General features: G+C 43.2%; 1 protein-coding gene across 2 annotated transcripts in view; it reads left to right on the forward strand.

Moving 5' to 3' along the window:
* Mob3b (MOB kinase activator 3B) overlaps positions 1 to 17,746 on the forward strand; it is a 194,386-nt gene that overhangs the window by 149,535 nt on the left and 27,105 nt on the right. For both annotated transcript variants that reach the window (XM_047525588.1, XM_047525587.1), the window contains one exon: positions 11,965 to 12,167. In XM_047525588.1, coding sequence (XP_047381544.1) covers positions 11,965 to 12,167 — 203 coding nt within the window. The remainder of the gene's footprint in view (positions 1 to 11,964; positions 12,168 to 17,746) is intronic.

Below are 17,746 nucleotides of genomic sequence, written 5' to 3' on the forward strand. Positions count from 1 at the left end.
CATGCCACTCCTCATCTTATTAAATCCAGCCTACGTGACTCATGTATGTTCCTTTGTAATCCCTGAAGTTTTTGAATTTGTGATTCCTGGTTCAAACATAATCAAGTAAATCATTTACTTAGATGACACAGTTTAGTCCATGAATGTAGGTCAACACTGACCCATGATCAGATTTTAGAACATTTCTGGTCTCATTTGGATCCAATCAACTTACCTTCCTTGGATCTTACATGCATAAGCAGGCAGAGTCGGCCTGGAACTTCCTTGTCAAGTTTCCCTTTCTTAGAACCCTTCTGTCTGCAGAAGATCACCAAACAGTTATATTCCAGCTTCAGATTAATTTCTCCCTGTCACTGTTCCCTTCTGGATCAGCAAAGCACCCCTCAAATTGGGTTCCAATCATCATTCTTACTGGATCCTCCCATGTTCCTAAAGAGGATCAATTACTCTTTCTATCTTCTCTCTTATCCCTTTCTCTCTCCATTATGTATTTCAGGGTTATTTATCCATCAATCCTGGCTTGTCATAAACTTTACAAACTCTGGAAAACCACATGTTTTATAGCTTTCTATTTAGATGAAAGTAGGCACTTGAATATTAGTAAATATGCAATGCAAATTCTGGAAGGAGATGCTTCTGTGATGTGCTGACAGATCTGGCTCCATGGAAATGTTATGGGCCAGACTATGGGGAAAATGACTGGACAGACTCCATTTTGCTCTGAGACTCTGTGTTATATAGGAAATAAGCTTCTCCCATAGGAACACCCCCTCTATACCCATCAACAATTTCTTAGCTTCTCCCATGGAAGCACCTGGCCTCTGTGCCCATCATCGGTTGTTTAGCATGACATGTTTAGCAATACAAAATGACAATTCTTATGTAATGAAAAATTGCTCTCTTTTGATTCCTATTGCTCCTAAACAATGTACCATGTGGATGGATCATGTGGATGTTAGTAACCATTCTTTAGTTTGTACCTAGGCAAGGATCATTTTGACCCACTTCCCCCTCTGTTAATGGTCTCATGATGTTAATTTGTAATTTTGAATCATAGCCATAGACACTTATGATTGATGTGATTTTTGGTATAAGAACCCCTACAACACTATGGTCGGGGCTGTTCTCCCAATAGCCATTTTTGGGGGCATTGTGTGAGACAGTCAGCAGGCCAGCTTAATAAAGACTCTCATATTTGGACTTCTCAGTGGTGATCGGTCTGTTCTTAAGTTGCGCCCCATAACATTTGTCCTCAATATCAGTAAAAACCTGATGGAAAGATGCATTTTCTTTGATCTGTAAAGAGATAAATGTGTATTTTCACTGTATATCCAGGTAAATGTGGGCCTGTTGCAGTTCTTTGGGAATCTTTCCAGAGAGCAATGGTTACAGACTGTGATTCAAGGGCCACTGCTGGGAGTTGGAAAAAGTAATGGGAACCCAAACAGATGAAGCTCTTCATCACCCCCACATCACTGTGATTTGTGTGGTCATTTGTTTATTTATTCACTGTCTTAGTCCACTTGAGCTGCTATAACAAAAATACCTTAAACTGTGTGGCTTATATACAACAAATATTTATTTCATAGTTCTGGAGACTGGAGAGTCTAAGATCAAAGCACTGGCAGGTTCAGTGTCTGGTGAGGGTCCTCTTCCCAGTTCACGATGGTGGTCTTTTTGCCACAACATCACATGGGGGGTGGAAAAGGGACCTCCTTTAATAGAGGCACTAATACTATTTGTGAAATTTCTGCTTTTGTGACCTAATCATTCCCCAATGGTCCCACCTCCTCATATCATCAACTTCTAGCTTGGAATTTCAACAGAAAAATTTGAGGAAGATTATAAACATTCAGTCCATTGCTTTCACCTGGCAAATACTTATTGAAAACTACCATGTTCTGGCCTGTATTAGATGCCAGGGATGTAACTGTGAACCCACTCATTCCTTGACATTACAAAATGTTTAGTCGACTGGGAAACAAACAGAAAAAGACTATAAAACAATGTGTTAAGTATCATTATAGGAGAAGTACAGGGTGTTATGACATGCCTAACTTGACTGAGGGTGTGGTGAGCAAGGAGAACTTTCTTGAGGAAGTGATAGCTTAGTTGAGGTTTGAATAATAAGTGGGAGTTAGCCATACAAAAAAGAGAAGTTGAGGAAGAAGCTTCCAGCTGCCAACCCTCCTGCATGTGAAGACACCCAGAAGGGAGCACGCCAGAGGATCTTAGCTCCAGGTGTCTGTGTGCAACTTGAGAGGATCCAGAAGTGATGGTGGAGAGATGCAAGTGTGTGAATTTGTTAAATAGTTTTGATTTTACCTTGGAGGAAGTAGGAAGTTGCTTTATTGTTTTATGCAGCAAGACAGATTTCCTGGTTAGATTTGCATATTAGCATATCCCATACTTGCCAGTATGAAATTGGAGACTAGAAATTGGATTAAAAGAAGGAAGCTCAGTTTCTGGAGAGCCACATAAGCCAGTCAGGAGATGATGGTAGATTGAGCTAGGAAAGGAGCCACAGGGGTGGAAGGAAATTTATAAACTGGAAACTATTTAAGTAAGAGTTAGTACTAATTGCCCTTCGCATAATGGGAGAAAGATTTTGCTGGCGAATAAATAAGTTTTATTTATGAATATGCTCACAATATGATATCCAAGATAAGGAATCTAGGTCATTTTCAAATTCTAGGGTTCAGGATCAAACAATTGGTTCTCCAGCCTAACTTGAAGTTCACTAACATCCTGTTATCAGCTTGCTCCATCTCATGCATTTGGCCATTTGATTTTTGGCAAACTGGGCAGGTTTGCACGAGCGAGTGGCTTTTGCTGTCGGTCCACAGTGAACACCTTTCTCAGGTTTTCTTGGGTCTTTCTTAATCAGCTTCCACCTCCATGCTCATGCCATGTGAGAGAGGCAAGAGGGTGAAGGCAGCCATTCTGGAGAGGAGCATGAGGAGAGCCTCTCTGGTGGCTGAGAAGTGGCACTGAGGAGCAGCAGGAAGTGTGACAATCAGGCACACTGTATTTACAGTCGCTCCTTTGGGTGGCTGAAACAGCACTTCCTGTTCCTGGAAAATGGCACGTCTGGAAGAATTAACAATCCGTTTAGAATAGATAATCACAGGTTAGTCTCTTTTCCTTTCTTTGAGTCCAACCACCATGATAGGCTGGAGGGTATCACAAGGGAGCCGAGGAAGGGCAGAGGAAGGGAGGTGGAGAACAGAGTAGTAACCAGTTTATTTCTAACCATTTGCAGCTGTCAGTTTGTTTGGGGACCTTTTTATTTTCAAGGCAGAGGAACAAAGTCTTGCTGCATGGGATTGTTTTCTTTGGCATGATGAACAGACACTTTCTTGAAGAACACATTGAGATAACACAAAACATCTGCTAGAAAGAATCAGTCCTCTGCAGCTGAATTCATCAGCATCAGGAAGAGCATGAGGCTTCTTTTGATAAATATATACATGTAGATAGTTATATTTTGCAAGAGGTGGGGAATGGGAATATGCATATGAAGGAGAAGGAAAGTAAACTAAGAGGAGGAGACTGCATATTTTTAAGAAACATCTGTGTTCCTGTTCTTCCCTTGTGATCCAATTGCATTTTGTTTTGCAAGGATTTTGGAAATGGTGTGTTCTCAGCCACACTGCCAGGGGAGGTCTGTTTTCTTTTCCCACGTGTGTGGGATGTTGTTTTTATTCATGAGCTATTGAGAATGAGTGATTTTTATGACTCGTAGAGAGATTTTCACAAGTATACTTTTGTTACTGGACTCCAAAGACGAAAGGACAGTGCAAATGCTCTCAGATGTGAATAGCAGTTGAAAGGAGAAAAGTGGACATTTCCTGTTGCTGTTACTGATGTGCCATCAGGGGTCCCCAAAAGATCTGCCATGCATTAGGTTTTGTTATGTGTCATGTGGAAGCTCCCAAGACATCTCACATAAAGTTCCCATATTTTGCATTTCTTCCCATCTGATTTCCAGGAAAGAGTTTGTCCTTTGGGAAAATGGCAGCTTCCACCTCCTGTTCCACTTGTCCTCACCTGGTGCCATGATGAGGAAGAGCCATCTTTAAGGCAATAGTAGCATCAGCTGCCACTCACTGGATTCCTCTGTGTGCCTGTGGCACAGTGCTTCAGTCACCTGAAGCAATGATCAGTGTCACTATTCCTCAGATAAGGAAACTGAATCTCTCAGAGGTTAGCAAATTTGCTCAAGGGCAAGCAAGCATGGAAGTCCACAGCTGGAATCTAAACCCACGTATGAACATGCCAGAGCTAGATACTTAACCACTGTCCTTAACGCTGGCATGATCATTTGGGGAAGTAAAAACCAGACTACCCTTTACCTTCGTCTTTTAACAAGTTTTGTTTTCCTAATTCTGAAAATTGGATTGGAGAACGATAAAAGGAGCCATGTGGACTCACAAAGCTTCCTGGCAGAGTGGAAAGAGCAGAGACTCTGGAATCATACAGACTTGAATTCAGATCCCTTTCTATCACCTCTGAGCTATATAAGTCCTAAGTTTTCCCCTTGGTCTCTCTGAGCTTTGATTTCAGATAAGGTAAGCAGATGGCAGAGGAACTCAACTCTCATTGCTAAATAGAGCAAGTATTGATTTCACACCCATCCCACTCTAGACTTCCTGCTGGGCAGTGAGGGGACAACTGTGAGGACTGACCCAGACCCTGGGCTCATGGAGAGTGAAGGCTGGGGAGAGGGGTGCAGAGACATGAGCCTAGGATGCCCACAAATACCACTTGTGATCTGTGCTCAGGAAGATTTCAGGAGCAGGGAAGCAGATGCCAGAGAAAGAACCTGAATGTGGAATGAGGGAAGACTGAGTTGAGCTCTAAAGAAAGAAGAGGCATTAATTAAGGCAACGGGGGGAGGGGGGGGAGATACCTTCCAACTGCTTGCAGAACTTGGGGTGTTTGAGGGCAGTTTTCTGGGGTCCGTTGAAACAAGTCCCTAAGTTCCTTACGTCCAAAGCCCAGGTTCAGCCCAGCACTGACCACAGGCCAGAGTCTCATTGGCAAGCATCAGCCGTTCTCTTCAGAGGGAAAGAGAAAACCATGAAAACAGAACTGAGCAGCCCATCGCTCAAAATCATCCCCCAGGTCTTGTCTGACTTTGGGCCCTTTGTCATCTGAAGCATTTCCACATTGTATAAGGGACTCTCCCTTTGTGGTCTCCGTAACAGGATAAAAGTAATAACACAAGCCACATGGACAACTTACTTCCTTTCTAGAGTGCCCCAAAAGGAAGAATTGAATGGGACTCGAGAGGACTTAATGAAAAGGAGGGAAGAAGAGAGATAGAGGAAGCAAGAAAAATGAATTGAAGCTGAGAAATTACTGAATTTTTGTTTAATTTCATTGAGGAAAAAGGAGATTTACTAAGTCAGAGATGAGAGCAAATCCACATGTGGACCCCAGAGAAATTATTATATTCCATGCTCAATTTAGCTCTCTCACTGAATGCAGCTTAGAGATCAGAAAATTGTGGTTAGACACATGCATAAACTCTGCAGGGCTCTGTCAGATAGATGTTGGCTTCTGACTGAGGACCAAGTTCTGCTTCCAGAGAGCCTCCAGGCCCACTCTTACCTTCCCCTCCTCCTCCACCTCAGCTCTGAGGCCTGCCTCCTTCTCATCTTCCCGCAATCTCTAGTCCTGCCTTGGATCTAATTGTTAAGCAATTTCCTGCTGGAACCTCATGTGAGTGACTGGTTTGGATTCTGACCTCTTCCCAAGTGTGTTGGTTGCCTGGTCCCATTCTGTAATCTGAGCTCAACCTGACCCTGTTTCAGGTTCATTAACTCTATTTCAGTACTGACCCATCCAGGAGACCCAGCCACACCACATGACCTAAGGTCCTCCAGGCCTCAGGTCATCTTCCTACACCTGGATGCCTACCACTTCTTTGTGGAGCACTCATTTGGACACATTTCCTCATTTCAGGCCAACTTCTTGGAGTCTGAAATTTCCCAGCTTTAATCTGAGAGTCACAGGATGTCCTGAGGGTGAGAAAGAGTAAGGGTGAAGGGCATGCTTCAAGACTCAGTAAGTGACTGCAAATCACTTAAAGACTTCTGGTCAGATACTTTCTATATTATTGATTCATATCTAACTGTCTGGAATTATTGTCTTCAATCTTTCTGTGTAGTTGGGGTTCTAAGTCTGAATGCTAAGTCTGGTCAAAGTCTAACTCCAAATTCTTAGGATATATTATGTCAGTTAATATTGTCTGGCATTAACTTTCTAATGGAGTACAGTGACTGAAAATTAACTCTCACCACCTGAAAAACTAGACCCAAAGGAGAAAGGAGATTTTAATGATAAAAAGAGGAGTTTCAGATTCTTCTTCGCACCCCTAAGCTGGATCAAAAAGATTCTTTTTTTTTTTTTTTTTTTTTTTTTTTTTTAATATGCTATTTTTTTTATTTATTTATTTTTATTACATTTACATAGGGTAATGATGTTTATTATATTTTTCCCCTCAAAAAGATTCTTTATCACAGAGTTCTCCTCTCAAAAGCAGTATGCAGCCTTCTAAGGACTATATCAAGACTGGCAAAAAACTATCATTTCTGCTGTGAGCTTTTTTCCTCTCCCAAATAGGAGATGATGGATTCATGTCTTGACTAAATAATGCCCCTGCTCTTTTCTGATTCAATTTCTATATGACATAGTCCTGACTTGTCTGTACCAGATACTTTTTAAAGGGTAGAATCAAAGTATAAAACAATCTTTTTGTTCAGAGTACTTATAGCAATACATAAGTATGTAAGTATGAGAAAATAATTGCAAAGCAGAATATAACCCAGTGTTTAATTGAGTACCTGCCACTCTAAGTTCCTGCAAGTTCAGAATTGATGTATTAATACCAAGACTGCTCTCCTGGAAATAAATGTATAGGAGGAATTTAATCCCAAAGTATGTTGCAAAGAACATTTGGTCCATGGGATATTAAAATAGTTCACAATATAGTGCTTACCATCTGCAAGGCATTAAGCAAAGCCTTTTGTATGCATATGTATTCAATCTTCACAAGAACCTCTTGAGTGACAGGTAACATTACTATATCCTGGGTTTTTTGGGATGAGGAAACTGAGGTTTAGGATGACTAAACCATTTGCATATGGCTACATTGTTATTAAGTGGTAAAGCCAGAAATGAAACCTGAGTAGTTTGATTATAGACTGTGTTAAACCAACAGGTATTATGGGGAAAGGGATTTTTTGCTACAGGTATTCTGAGATCCTTTACTACACTTGGCTATATCATAAACTTTTATGAAAGCAGCATTTTTGCAAATATGTTTGAACTCATGACCCTGTCTTTTCAGCCAAGAATTTCCCAGGATTATGATTTTTTTAAAAAATACATCTTGAGGAATCCTAAAGTAAAGGACACAGAGTATATTCTATGCTCAAAAGAGGTGGAGGGTGGAAGGAGGGACTTGGCCCTGGTCATGATGAAGGCAAATGGTGCCCTGTGGGGACCACACACTGCCTTTGGCTCACCAAACCCCACCACAAACACACGGCTCTATTCAGGCCACGGTTGTCAATAGTCAGGCGTCCATTCAGATAACCTATTAGCTTTTCATCTTCTTACTATATTTTTTTAAAAAACAAACACAAAAATTTTTTGAGCTTCTTCTGCAGATAAGCTAAGGGAGATCATAAAATGGTGTCTCAATCATCTGTTCCCTGACACCATGCAGCCGGAAGGCACAGGATACGCATGAGCTTGAGCTCTGATCTCTATTCTGTCTCCTTTAGCTGTGTGGCCTGAAGCAAATGTGCTTTAACTGAGCTAAGCCTCAGGTTCCTTGTTTTGAAATACTGAAATAACAATGCCACTGCTCAGGGTGTTTCTGGAATTAACTGACACGCATACATATCTCAGGATCACTCAGTGTTCCCTTTTCTGTGGCTGTTTAATGGAGACTGGATACTTCTTTGTAGCACCACGAAGAAGACAGAAATCTCAGATCAGCCAATATTCTATCACTGAAGGGATTGGGTCAGTGGATTGACTCTTGCCTTACCTTGCTGCCATAAAGTCCGTTACACAGGATGAGAAATTCTAGAATCTTCCAGGGAGTGAGGGATTCACACAGGTTATTTATATCTGGGGAATGAGCCCTTCTATTTCCCATCTTCTGAAGAGGTTTATTTAAAACACACACACACACACACACACACACACACACACACACACACACACCCTCTGACTGTCTAGAAGGCAGCAGAGAAAGGGAGTAAAGAGCTAACCTAGTTTACAAACTATAGAACTGGCCCCTGAGTAATCAAACAAATTTCTCAAATGCCTGTAGCTCTCCTATTTTGAATCCTAGACTCTGTGACCTGGGTCCTATCCCTAGCTTAGCGGAGAACCCCCTGTGACTACAGACTCCCTAGAATGCCCAACTGCTTCTCAGCTTTCAGAATTGGCTGGGGTGATGGAAATGCCTGCTGAGCCTGTCTTGACTTGAGCCACTTTCCACTTTCACTCTTGGAGAGCAAAGCACACATAAGGGAAGGGACAGTGTAAATCAGGCCCAACTAGGTAGCCAGAACCAAGGGATTCTGAGCCTGGGGTTCTACACTTTTCATTACTGTGACCAAAACACCTGACAGGAACACCTTAGAGGAGGAAAAGTTTACTTTGGAATTACAGTTTCAAAGGTTCCATCTGTGGTCAGTCAACTCCATTGCTTTTGACTGAGGTGAGGCAGAACATCATGGTGGAAGGGGCAGAGGAAAGCTGCTCAGTTCATGGTGTCCAAGAAATAGAGAACAGGGGAAGGGGCCAGGACACATAGTCCAATTGAGTGCCCCCCAGTGACGTACTCCACCTGCCTACAGTTACTACCCAATAGTCCATTCAAATTACTAACCAATGAAATGGAATTAGTTCACTGATGAGTTTACAACTCTCATAATCCAGTCTTTTCACCTCTGAACATTGCTGTTACCTAACACATGAGCTCCTTGGGGGACATTTTTAGATCCAAACCAGAATACCTACCTACCCAAGGAATTCAAATAGAAAAAAAACAAAGTAAAGCTTAGTTCCCAAGTTCCCACAAAGGATCAGGCACATCTTATGTATTGTTATAAGAATACTACCAAGTAAATATGTTTATCAATTTTATAATAAAATAGACTGATGATACAACTTGCTGATTCAGCCAGTAAATAGAAGGGCTAGGATTTTAAACTAGGTCTTCCAGATTCCAAAAGCAACGTCTCTCAATCACACTAAAGTCATAATCTAAAGGGAAGAGGTAAGGGCAAACACTGTCAAGGTCATAGACAAGATCAGAGACCCGGTAAGGAACAGAGGACAGAGCCCGGGGGTTCAGAGCTGAGCAGAGGCAGGGATGGGGAAAAGCAGCTTGGGAATAAGCATCTGGACGGATGCAGCTATTGCTGTGGGCATCCTCTGCTTGCCTAGATTTTGCCTCAGTTGATCAGCTCATGGAGTCACTGTCTTCAGGACCAGGCAGAGGGACTGGCATAGCTGGGTCTCCCCATGTCCCCTGGCAGCTGGTGAGCCTCCACCAGACTGGAGCCAGGGGAAGTGAATGGTAAGCATACTTGAGGGAGAACCAGTGGCCCAGAAAGGAAGGGCTGTGGAGTTGGAGATATGTGTAGAGCCTAGAGCAACAGCACTAGGTTTCAGGGCACTGGGGGCTTATGCCTTTGAAGTCAGGCTACCTGGGTCTAAATCCCTCCTCTCTTTGCCTGCTAGGTGACCTGGAGCAGCTGCTTGATTTTCCTAAGCCTATTTACTCATCTATGAGATGGAAATAATAATTTAAGGGCTGTTCTGAGAGCTCTATCAGCACTTACCAGGCTCTTGGCATGGGCCCTAGAACATAGTAAGTGCTCAGTAAATATTAGCTTTCACTGTTTAGTCCCCAGTCCATGGTGGTAAGGCCTGGGAAAGAAAAACACATTTTCCTTTGTAGGCTGCAGAGTATATTAACTGACTTTCTCTTGCTTCTGGATGTGACTTCCAATGCTGTGAATGTTTTCTGGGCCATTCTCTTCCCATCCCCTTCCATGTGCATACTTATCTTTCTGTACCACTGAAGGGTAAACCTCAGCCCAGTGCAGGGGCACACACATGTCATCCCAGTGACTCCGGAGGTTGAGGCAGGAGGATCACAAATTCAGAGCCAGCATCAGCAACTTAGTAAAACTATGTCTCAAAATAAAAAATAAAAAATAAAAAGGGCTGGGATGTGGCTCAGTAGTTAAGTGCCTCTGGATTCAACCCTGGTACCAAAAAAGAGTAAGCCTCAGGTGCCCCATTTTGTGGTTCCTGTAACCCAGGCAAGAGAGCCAGCCACATTCTAGATATACTCGTACTCTGGATTTTAGAATCAAACTGACTTGGTTCACATCCCAACTCTGCCACTTTTTAGCAAGTTGAATCATGCTTCAGAGTCTCAAGGCTGGTCATCTGTGAAATGGGACTACTGAGATCTACTTCACAGAAAGGTTGTGAAGATTAACATTTTCAACCTTCTGGCAGGAGTTGCAGCCCGAAGCCAGCACACCCGTCTTAGCAGGGATTCCATCACCTCTGGAACTCGGCTCCGGGGAAGGCTCCAGACCCTCCCCTAACTGCAGCAGTGGTTCCGCAGCCCTGGTCCAATAGAGAAAGCCCACAGGCTGGGCAAGTGGCCGCCCTCCACCTTCCCCCTGCTTTTCCTCACCCTCACGCTCACACCCCTGCTTCTGTTGCCCAGAGAGTCAGCTGCCAAGCCTTGCCTGAGACTCCCCCTGGGTTCATTTGATACATTGCCACCTTGTTTTTAAAGAAAAGCCAGTATCAGTGTGGGACCCTGGGGAGGAAGATCCTGTCACTGCCGACTGCCAGATGTGTCCCATCTCTCATCCTGCCCTGGGGATCCCAGGTGATCCTCTGACAGACTTTCACAGCAGGCAACTGCCTCAGGTCCCCATGGAGGCAAAGACAGCAAAACTCCAGACTTCTTGGGGATCTGGAGCATGCCCTGAGCAGAGCTCTGCAATTCTGCTGAAAAGGCTGGTCATTGTCCCTGTTTTCTTAATGAGGAAATTCTCCTTCTAATAGCAGCTAGATGCTCCTGACCTGACCTGACCTTACAGAGAGAAGGGAGTCCCATTTAGTGAGTTTCTATTATGTCTGGGCACTGTGGAAGATCTTACTCATGGTAACACCCTCCCAACTGCAAGGAGGGTCTTATAATGACTGTTTCCCCCCCACCCCCAATTCCTCTTTTACAGAGGAGAAACCAGAGGTTCAATAACTTGCCCACAGTCAAACAGCTGGAAAAGGAGAAGATAAGAATTCAAAGTCTGTTTAATTTAGGGATCCATTACAACATGCTGCTACTTAAGGACAGTGTAAATAACATGAATTTAAGCAGTATTTGAGAGGAAGGCAGGAGGTGGTGGGCTTGCCACTCTGCCATGTGCTGCTTTGGAACCACTTTCCCTTTCTGTTTTAGGAAACATAACCCCTAACTCAGTAAGTTTCTGGGGATTTTGCTGAATTTGCCCACCTAAGAAACAGTGTACCTTGGGAGAGGTTTTGGACCAGAATGTACAAACAAGCTGGTTTGCAGACCAAGCCTAACCTAGAGATGTTTTAGCATCTCTTTGGTGTTTTTTGAAAACTTCAAATTAACATTTAAAAAACACAGCAGACTCACATACAACGCCAGATTTCTGAATTATTTTGAGAAATCAGAATTGTAACAACCCTGGGCCTCTGTCCCCCTCTGGCCACTTGGGCTAGAGTACAGCAGCTGCCCCTTGGACAGAGAAACAGAGAGGCACATTCCAACTTGCCACCTCTCCACGGCTCCCTCCTACTCCTGAGATGGAATCTCCTGAGGAAAACTTTTCCCATTTGTAGTTTCATGCCTTTCCCTCTTTGCTTCTCTAGGTGTTCCCTTCCCAAAGAACTTTCTTCAGATCTGCAAGAAGATCCTGTGCCGCCTTTTCCGAGTCTTCGTACATGTCTACATCCACCACTTTGACCGGGTCATTGTGATGGGCGCAGAGGCCCACGTCAACACCTGCTACAAACACTTCTATTACTTCGTCACAGAGATGAACCTCATAGACCGCAAGGAGCTAGAGCCCTTGGTAAGCATCACCCAAGTCATCCCCAGGAGCCCATGGGAAGTGCCACCTAAGGGCTAGCTGTTAGCTGGAGGGTCACAGAATGAGACAGGGCTCAAAGGTCAGTAGAGCCGGGAGAGGCCAAGATGTCCACTATTGCCATCAAGTGTCTGAGATTGCTCACTGAGAGGTGGCATAATGTAGGGGGTATATAGTGGTTTGGGCTGGAGGCTTTAATTCCCAGCTTTGAAACCATTCACTTACTTATTTAATCTCCTAAAGGGGCATCTTTGATCTCTCAAGTTTTCTCTTACATCATTCACCAAGGATAGTTCAGAAATATTTCTTCTGTCAATAAATGAATATTTTAGCACCTACTGTGTGTCAGCTGCTGGGCATACAAAGTCAAGTAAAATTTCCTTTGAACAGAGTGGAAGTAAGTCTTAAACAAGAATAGATTGCCATAGGGACTTTGCCCTTCATAATGAATCTGCTGTGGTGAAATTATAGTGGGCATATTAGAAGCCAGAACACTGAAGATAAAGCACTAGGATTAATGTAGAGGTGAGTGAGGCTTACTTTCACTTTTTTCTAGGCTACTTTTACCATTGGACTTGATAGGTATTTTGGAATTCTAGGACCCTAAAAACCCCATCCCCTTTGTAATAGGTAGTACTTTAATGTGAACATTTTAATCATAGCTATTTCCAGTTGATTGAGTGCTTTCTTATCCAGTAGCATACTTTGCTTTATATTAAAATCAACCCTGTTTTCTTAAAACAGTGAAAGTGGTATTTTGCTAAGTATAGCTCACAGAGCAACCAGAGTTTCATCTAAATGTATCTGAACGATGTCCGGAATGCTGGGGACTGGATGTCTGTTTTTGCTACCCTGAATCTCCTTATCAACTTGTTTTAAAGTATTGTTTTTTTTATGGTGTAGGTACATCTAGGTTGACAGGTCAGATGACTGCCATTGAAAAGAGTTTGTTATACTCACACAACCCAAAAATGAGGGTCAACCAGGAGACCAAGGGAACAAAGAAAAAATGGGCAAGAGCCTTCCCTGGAGTTTCCATGGGAAGGAGTGGGCAAGGCAGGATAAACAGGTTTCGGGTTCACTGGTTTGAAAACTCTCAGCAGATTGTGGGGCAAAGGGGCTGTCTGTACTTATCTGGTCCTGCCCTGGGGTTGTTGGTGTGAGAGCCTGATGGAGAGGTGGGCTCTGGACTGACTGGTTTGTGTTGGCTGGTGTGTGAACAGTTTGGGTGTGAGCTGTTCACCATCTCTAGGAATTGGCCAGCTCTGGGAGGGCCAGTGCCTCCAGGATCAATAGGGCCCAGATGAAAAAGAACCAAAAAAAAAAAAAAAAATTAAAAAATTAAAGACATGTTTAATATAGTACAGCACCTGTATTTGGCAAAGAAGATGCTGATGAATTTTATGGCATCTTTAAAATATCTCAACTCACGTCTATGTGCTGTAGGAGTACATGGCAAAAAATGTTTTTCTCTCAATGTTTTTCTTTGCATCACTGAAGTATTCTGAAATACAGCAAGACTTTTGCATATAAGTAAGACATTTCATATCAGCCAGATGCATACCTGTAATCCCAACAGCTCGGAAGACTGAGGAAGCAGGAATCATAAGTTCAAAGCCAAGCTCAGTAACTTAGCAAGGCCCTCCCTAAGCAACTTAGAGAGACCCTGTCTCAAAGTAAAAAAGGGTTGGAGATGTGACTCACTGGTTAAGCACGCCTGGGTTCAATCTCTGATACAAAAAAAAAAAAAGTTATATCATTGGCTGTAGAAGAGATAACCTTCTTCATTTTCTTTTCTAGAAATCTCTGGGAAGGGACAGGAAATGAGTTATCTCTGTACATAGTTGGACAACTCAAATGGAAAGAAACTAAAATTCATTGATGGATGAGTTTTGCTAGTTTGTCCTTTATAAAGGCTGTTGAGGGTAAATAGCCACCACAAGAAGAAAAGGTTGTGCAAATAACTCAGAGAAGTTAAAAGACTGGAAACCATTGATAAAACTAATTTCAGAAAATGTCAAGGACAAAGGAAAGATTGGAGAAGGGGCCATGTCAATGAAGAGGTGAGGGATATGGTTCTGCTTCTGAGGGTTTGAGTTCAGTTCCCTTTAGTGAACATCAACGGGTGGAAGAAAAACACCTTCCCCAAAGGCACACCAGAAGGAAGGGTTCTCCTGAGTGCCCACATCTTCAGTGTTACTGAGCTAAAGGAACAGAAACATCAGATGGGTAGAGCACAAAGTCAATTTCTCCTTTATGCACAGAAGCATAAAGACCATTGTAGAGTAGGATAAAGCTGAGTATGAATCAGCAAGTAGAGAAAGCCTTTCTTTGCCATCATAAACCAAAGCTAAAAACAAAAACGAAACTGTTTTCTCTATAACTGAAGAAGAAGGACCCCAGGAATTCTATCACCTGGCAGTACCAGGAGCTGACTTGAAGTCTCAGAGTCATAGGCAGGCCCTGAACAGGCCCACTTTGGGATCTGAAAGAAGAAGTATGATTAGATTAACCAGGAATTATTAACAGGGGAAGTGGGCAAGAAAATATCAGTTTTTCCCCAGGAGCTTATATTTCTATAAATTTTGTGAGAATCGTATTCTTCCCACATTTATGTTTTATTAATTATAGCTATAGGGAAGTTAATTTTAGTATGTTTTTAATAATTTTCTGAAATTATGTATTTGTTTTACATAAACCAAAACCTATAAAGCACAAGAATAGATGCTGAGAAAGTTTTTAAGGATGTATTATGATGCTAGGCTCTGTGTGCTTACTACATCTGGTGTGTAGGTAGAGTGCTACACTTGTGGATCATTATTGCTAAAATTCCTGTAGTTGATGGTGCTGGAATACCTGACTTCTGAGTCTGCTGCTGCCATGAACACATTACCATCAGATGTGGCATAGTGGATCAATGCATTTTTATTTGATTTGCCTATTTCAAGTACTCTGTTTAACGACAAAGCAAGTTGCCCAAATATTCTACGTGCATAAGAAAGATAGGCTCTCAAGAAGCTTATAAAGCAGGATAGAAAATAAAATATAATGAATCTCTCCCATCTTCAGCCCTGGGAGGATGAGGAAGAAATTAGTCTGTGCTTTCACATTCTGTCCATACATTCTTTAGACTTTACTGCAGCCAGGGGCCAGGAGGGCAACCTTAGTCCAGACAGTTTTCTTTAGAAAGGCAGCATTCTCAGAGGTCCCATACCACCAGCGGGGCGGGGCGTTCCTGGAGTCATGCCTTGGGATTCCAGCGTAGAACTCAGAGACCCACCACGTCCTTTCCTCTGTGCTTCCACTGTGCACAGCCACCCTCTGCGCCCAGAGCGCAACCAGCTGCTTTCATGTGATGTTAACTGAGTATCTGGCACGTGGTTCTTTTGAGGATCCAGCACATCAGAAGGTTAGGAGACTCAGTATCATACGATGCAAGAGAAGAGACTCAGACTCTCCGGGTTCCAAGTCTGGACCCTTCATTTACTAACTTGCAACCTTAAGTAAGATACTTAGTTTTTCAAAACCTCATGTTCTTCATTCAGAGAACAAGCATATAGACTTCTAAAAATGAAATGAGTTAGTCACATGGTAAATGCTTAAGAGATGTTAGCTGTTAAATGACATAATGAATGTGAGACTTGTACTTAGCCCGTAGTATGAAGAATTACCCTAATTCTTCTCTAGCTTTCATGGCCTTTTCTCCATCTTAATGAACCCCTAGGTAGCCTTGTAAGTATAGTTAATTGTACTTAAATCAGTCTTTCCCATGGGGCTGTCAGTTCTCTGAGGGCCAGGAATCAGCAGGACATAAACCCCCATGGTCCCTAGTTCATCATATATACCTAATATGTTTTTGAATTAGGATGATTCGCCTCCATCCAAAGGAACCTTGGTACCACCTTTACCTCAGATCATGCCTGCAGACCTCCACTTAGCCATTTACTTTTTGGAAATAATACTTCATCTTATCTAATTTTTAATAGGGATTTAAAGCAAAATAAGGCATAAAAGAGTAAAGGGGAAGCATTGGAAGTTTCAGACATGACAGACAAGAGGTGGCCACAGCCCTCAATCATTCTCTGTCAAAGATTCCAGATAGATCACCCAGAAAGTTGAATGCTCTCACACTGCCTTTGTGTCCTGGTGTGCCAAACAGGGTGACCAACCCTCCCAGTGCTAGTCCCATGTCATGGGAAAACCCTTGGTCCCAGGCAAACTGCGATGGTTGGTCACCCTATCAGGCCTCCTAGTGGGAATACAATTTGGAATTCAGAAGCTGGGAAGAGGTCACCCTAGCCAGTCCAGTGAAGGCCAGCATGTCTGTCAGCCTCCAGGGCTCCCGTTGGGACCTGCTGCTCCACCTCTGCAGCCAGCAGCCTGGGAACCCAAAACACTTGCCATTTCACTTGCTCTCTGACAGGGAGGGGGAGGCTGGCACACTGTCAGATGTGACTGATCATCTGTTTCTCATGTAAATGCATCAGCTGAAGCTGACCTGAACTCAAGCAAGTTCACAGTTGGAGGAAAGGAGCCCAAATGATGCTGGTAATTGAAAAATGAGCCAGGCCCTGATTGAATGAGCACACTGCTGCCCTGGGCTGCCTGGGAGTCAGCTGACAGACTCGCGCTTATCAAAGGCATCATTAGCAAGCACAAATAGACAGCAGTATTTTGTTGGTCTTTCACTAAAAACAAAAGCAGACTCAATGAGGGCTGTTAGCAATGCAGTAGCTGTGAATGAAGACCTGGTTAGGGCAGGAGGTCAGAAGTCAGCAAGTGGGAAGAACAGACAGGAAGGGACTAGTTCACCTAAATGCATTTGCTGACACTCGCATGACCTGGGTTCAGAGCCTTCCCATTCTTTCTCTCAGGCCCCATTTCCTTATTTCTAACCAGGAAAGTGATTATACCATCACCTACCTTGTAGAGGTACTGCTGTGAAACCAAGGGTAACTACAGGGCTATTCTGTTACCTTCTGGCTGGGTACTTGGGCCACAGATCTGTGGTTCAGTCAGTGTTTCCCTGTAGGAGTCCACACACAACCTGCATCAGAATCTCCTGAGAATGGGATTTTTAATGGTGCAGACCTGAGCTTCATCCAGGAGACACAAACCATGTGGATCAGTGCCTAATACCAAGCACCCTCAGTCTACATCTCCAACTTTATTGTGTATAGGAATCATCTGCCAAAATGCAAGTTCTGATTCCATAAAGTGTTCATTTTGCTCCCAGGTGACAGTGATGCTGCTGGTTGGCAGGCCACACTCCAAAGGGAAAGACTGAGATGAAAATTATCCTCAATTTGAGAAATATTTGGCACATTATCTTTTCTCTAGGATTGGGAGTTAGTTCAGTGGGGCAGGAAAGTGAAACAAAGGAGAAATGTCTGAGGATCAGTATTTACCAAGAGTGCTCCTCAAAAGCCCGTGAGGAAGAGGGAAAGTCAAGAGGAAGGAGGAGGGAAATGAAACTCCATTTGGGAGGGCCTCACAGGAGAAAAGAAGCCCAGTCCTGTTCTCCTCAGTCCTCCCACCTGGTGTGACACCCACGACTGTGTTCT

Source organism: Sciurus carolinensis, chromosome 14 (assembly GCF_902686445.1).
Source record: "Sciurus carolinensis chromosome 14, mSciCar1.2, whole genome shotgun sequence".
In the NCBI taxonomy this organism is placed as follows: domain Eukaryota; kingdom Metazoa; phylum Chordata; class Mammalia; order Rodentia; family Sciuridae; genus Sciurus; species Sciurus carolinensis.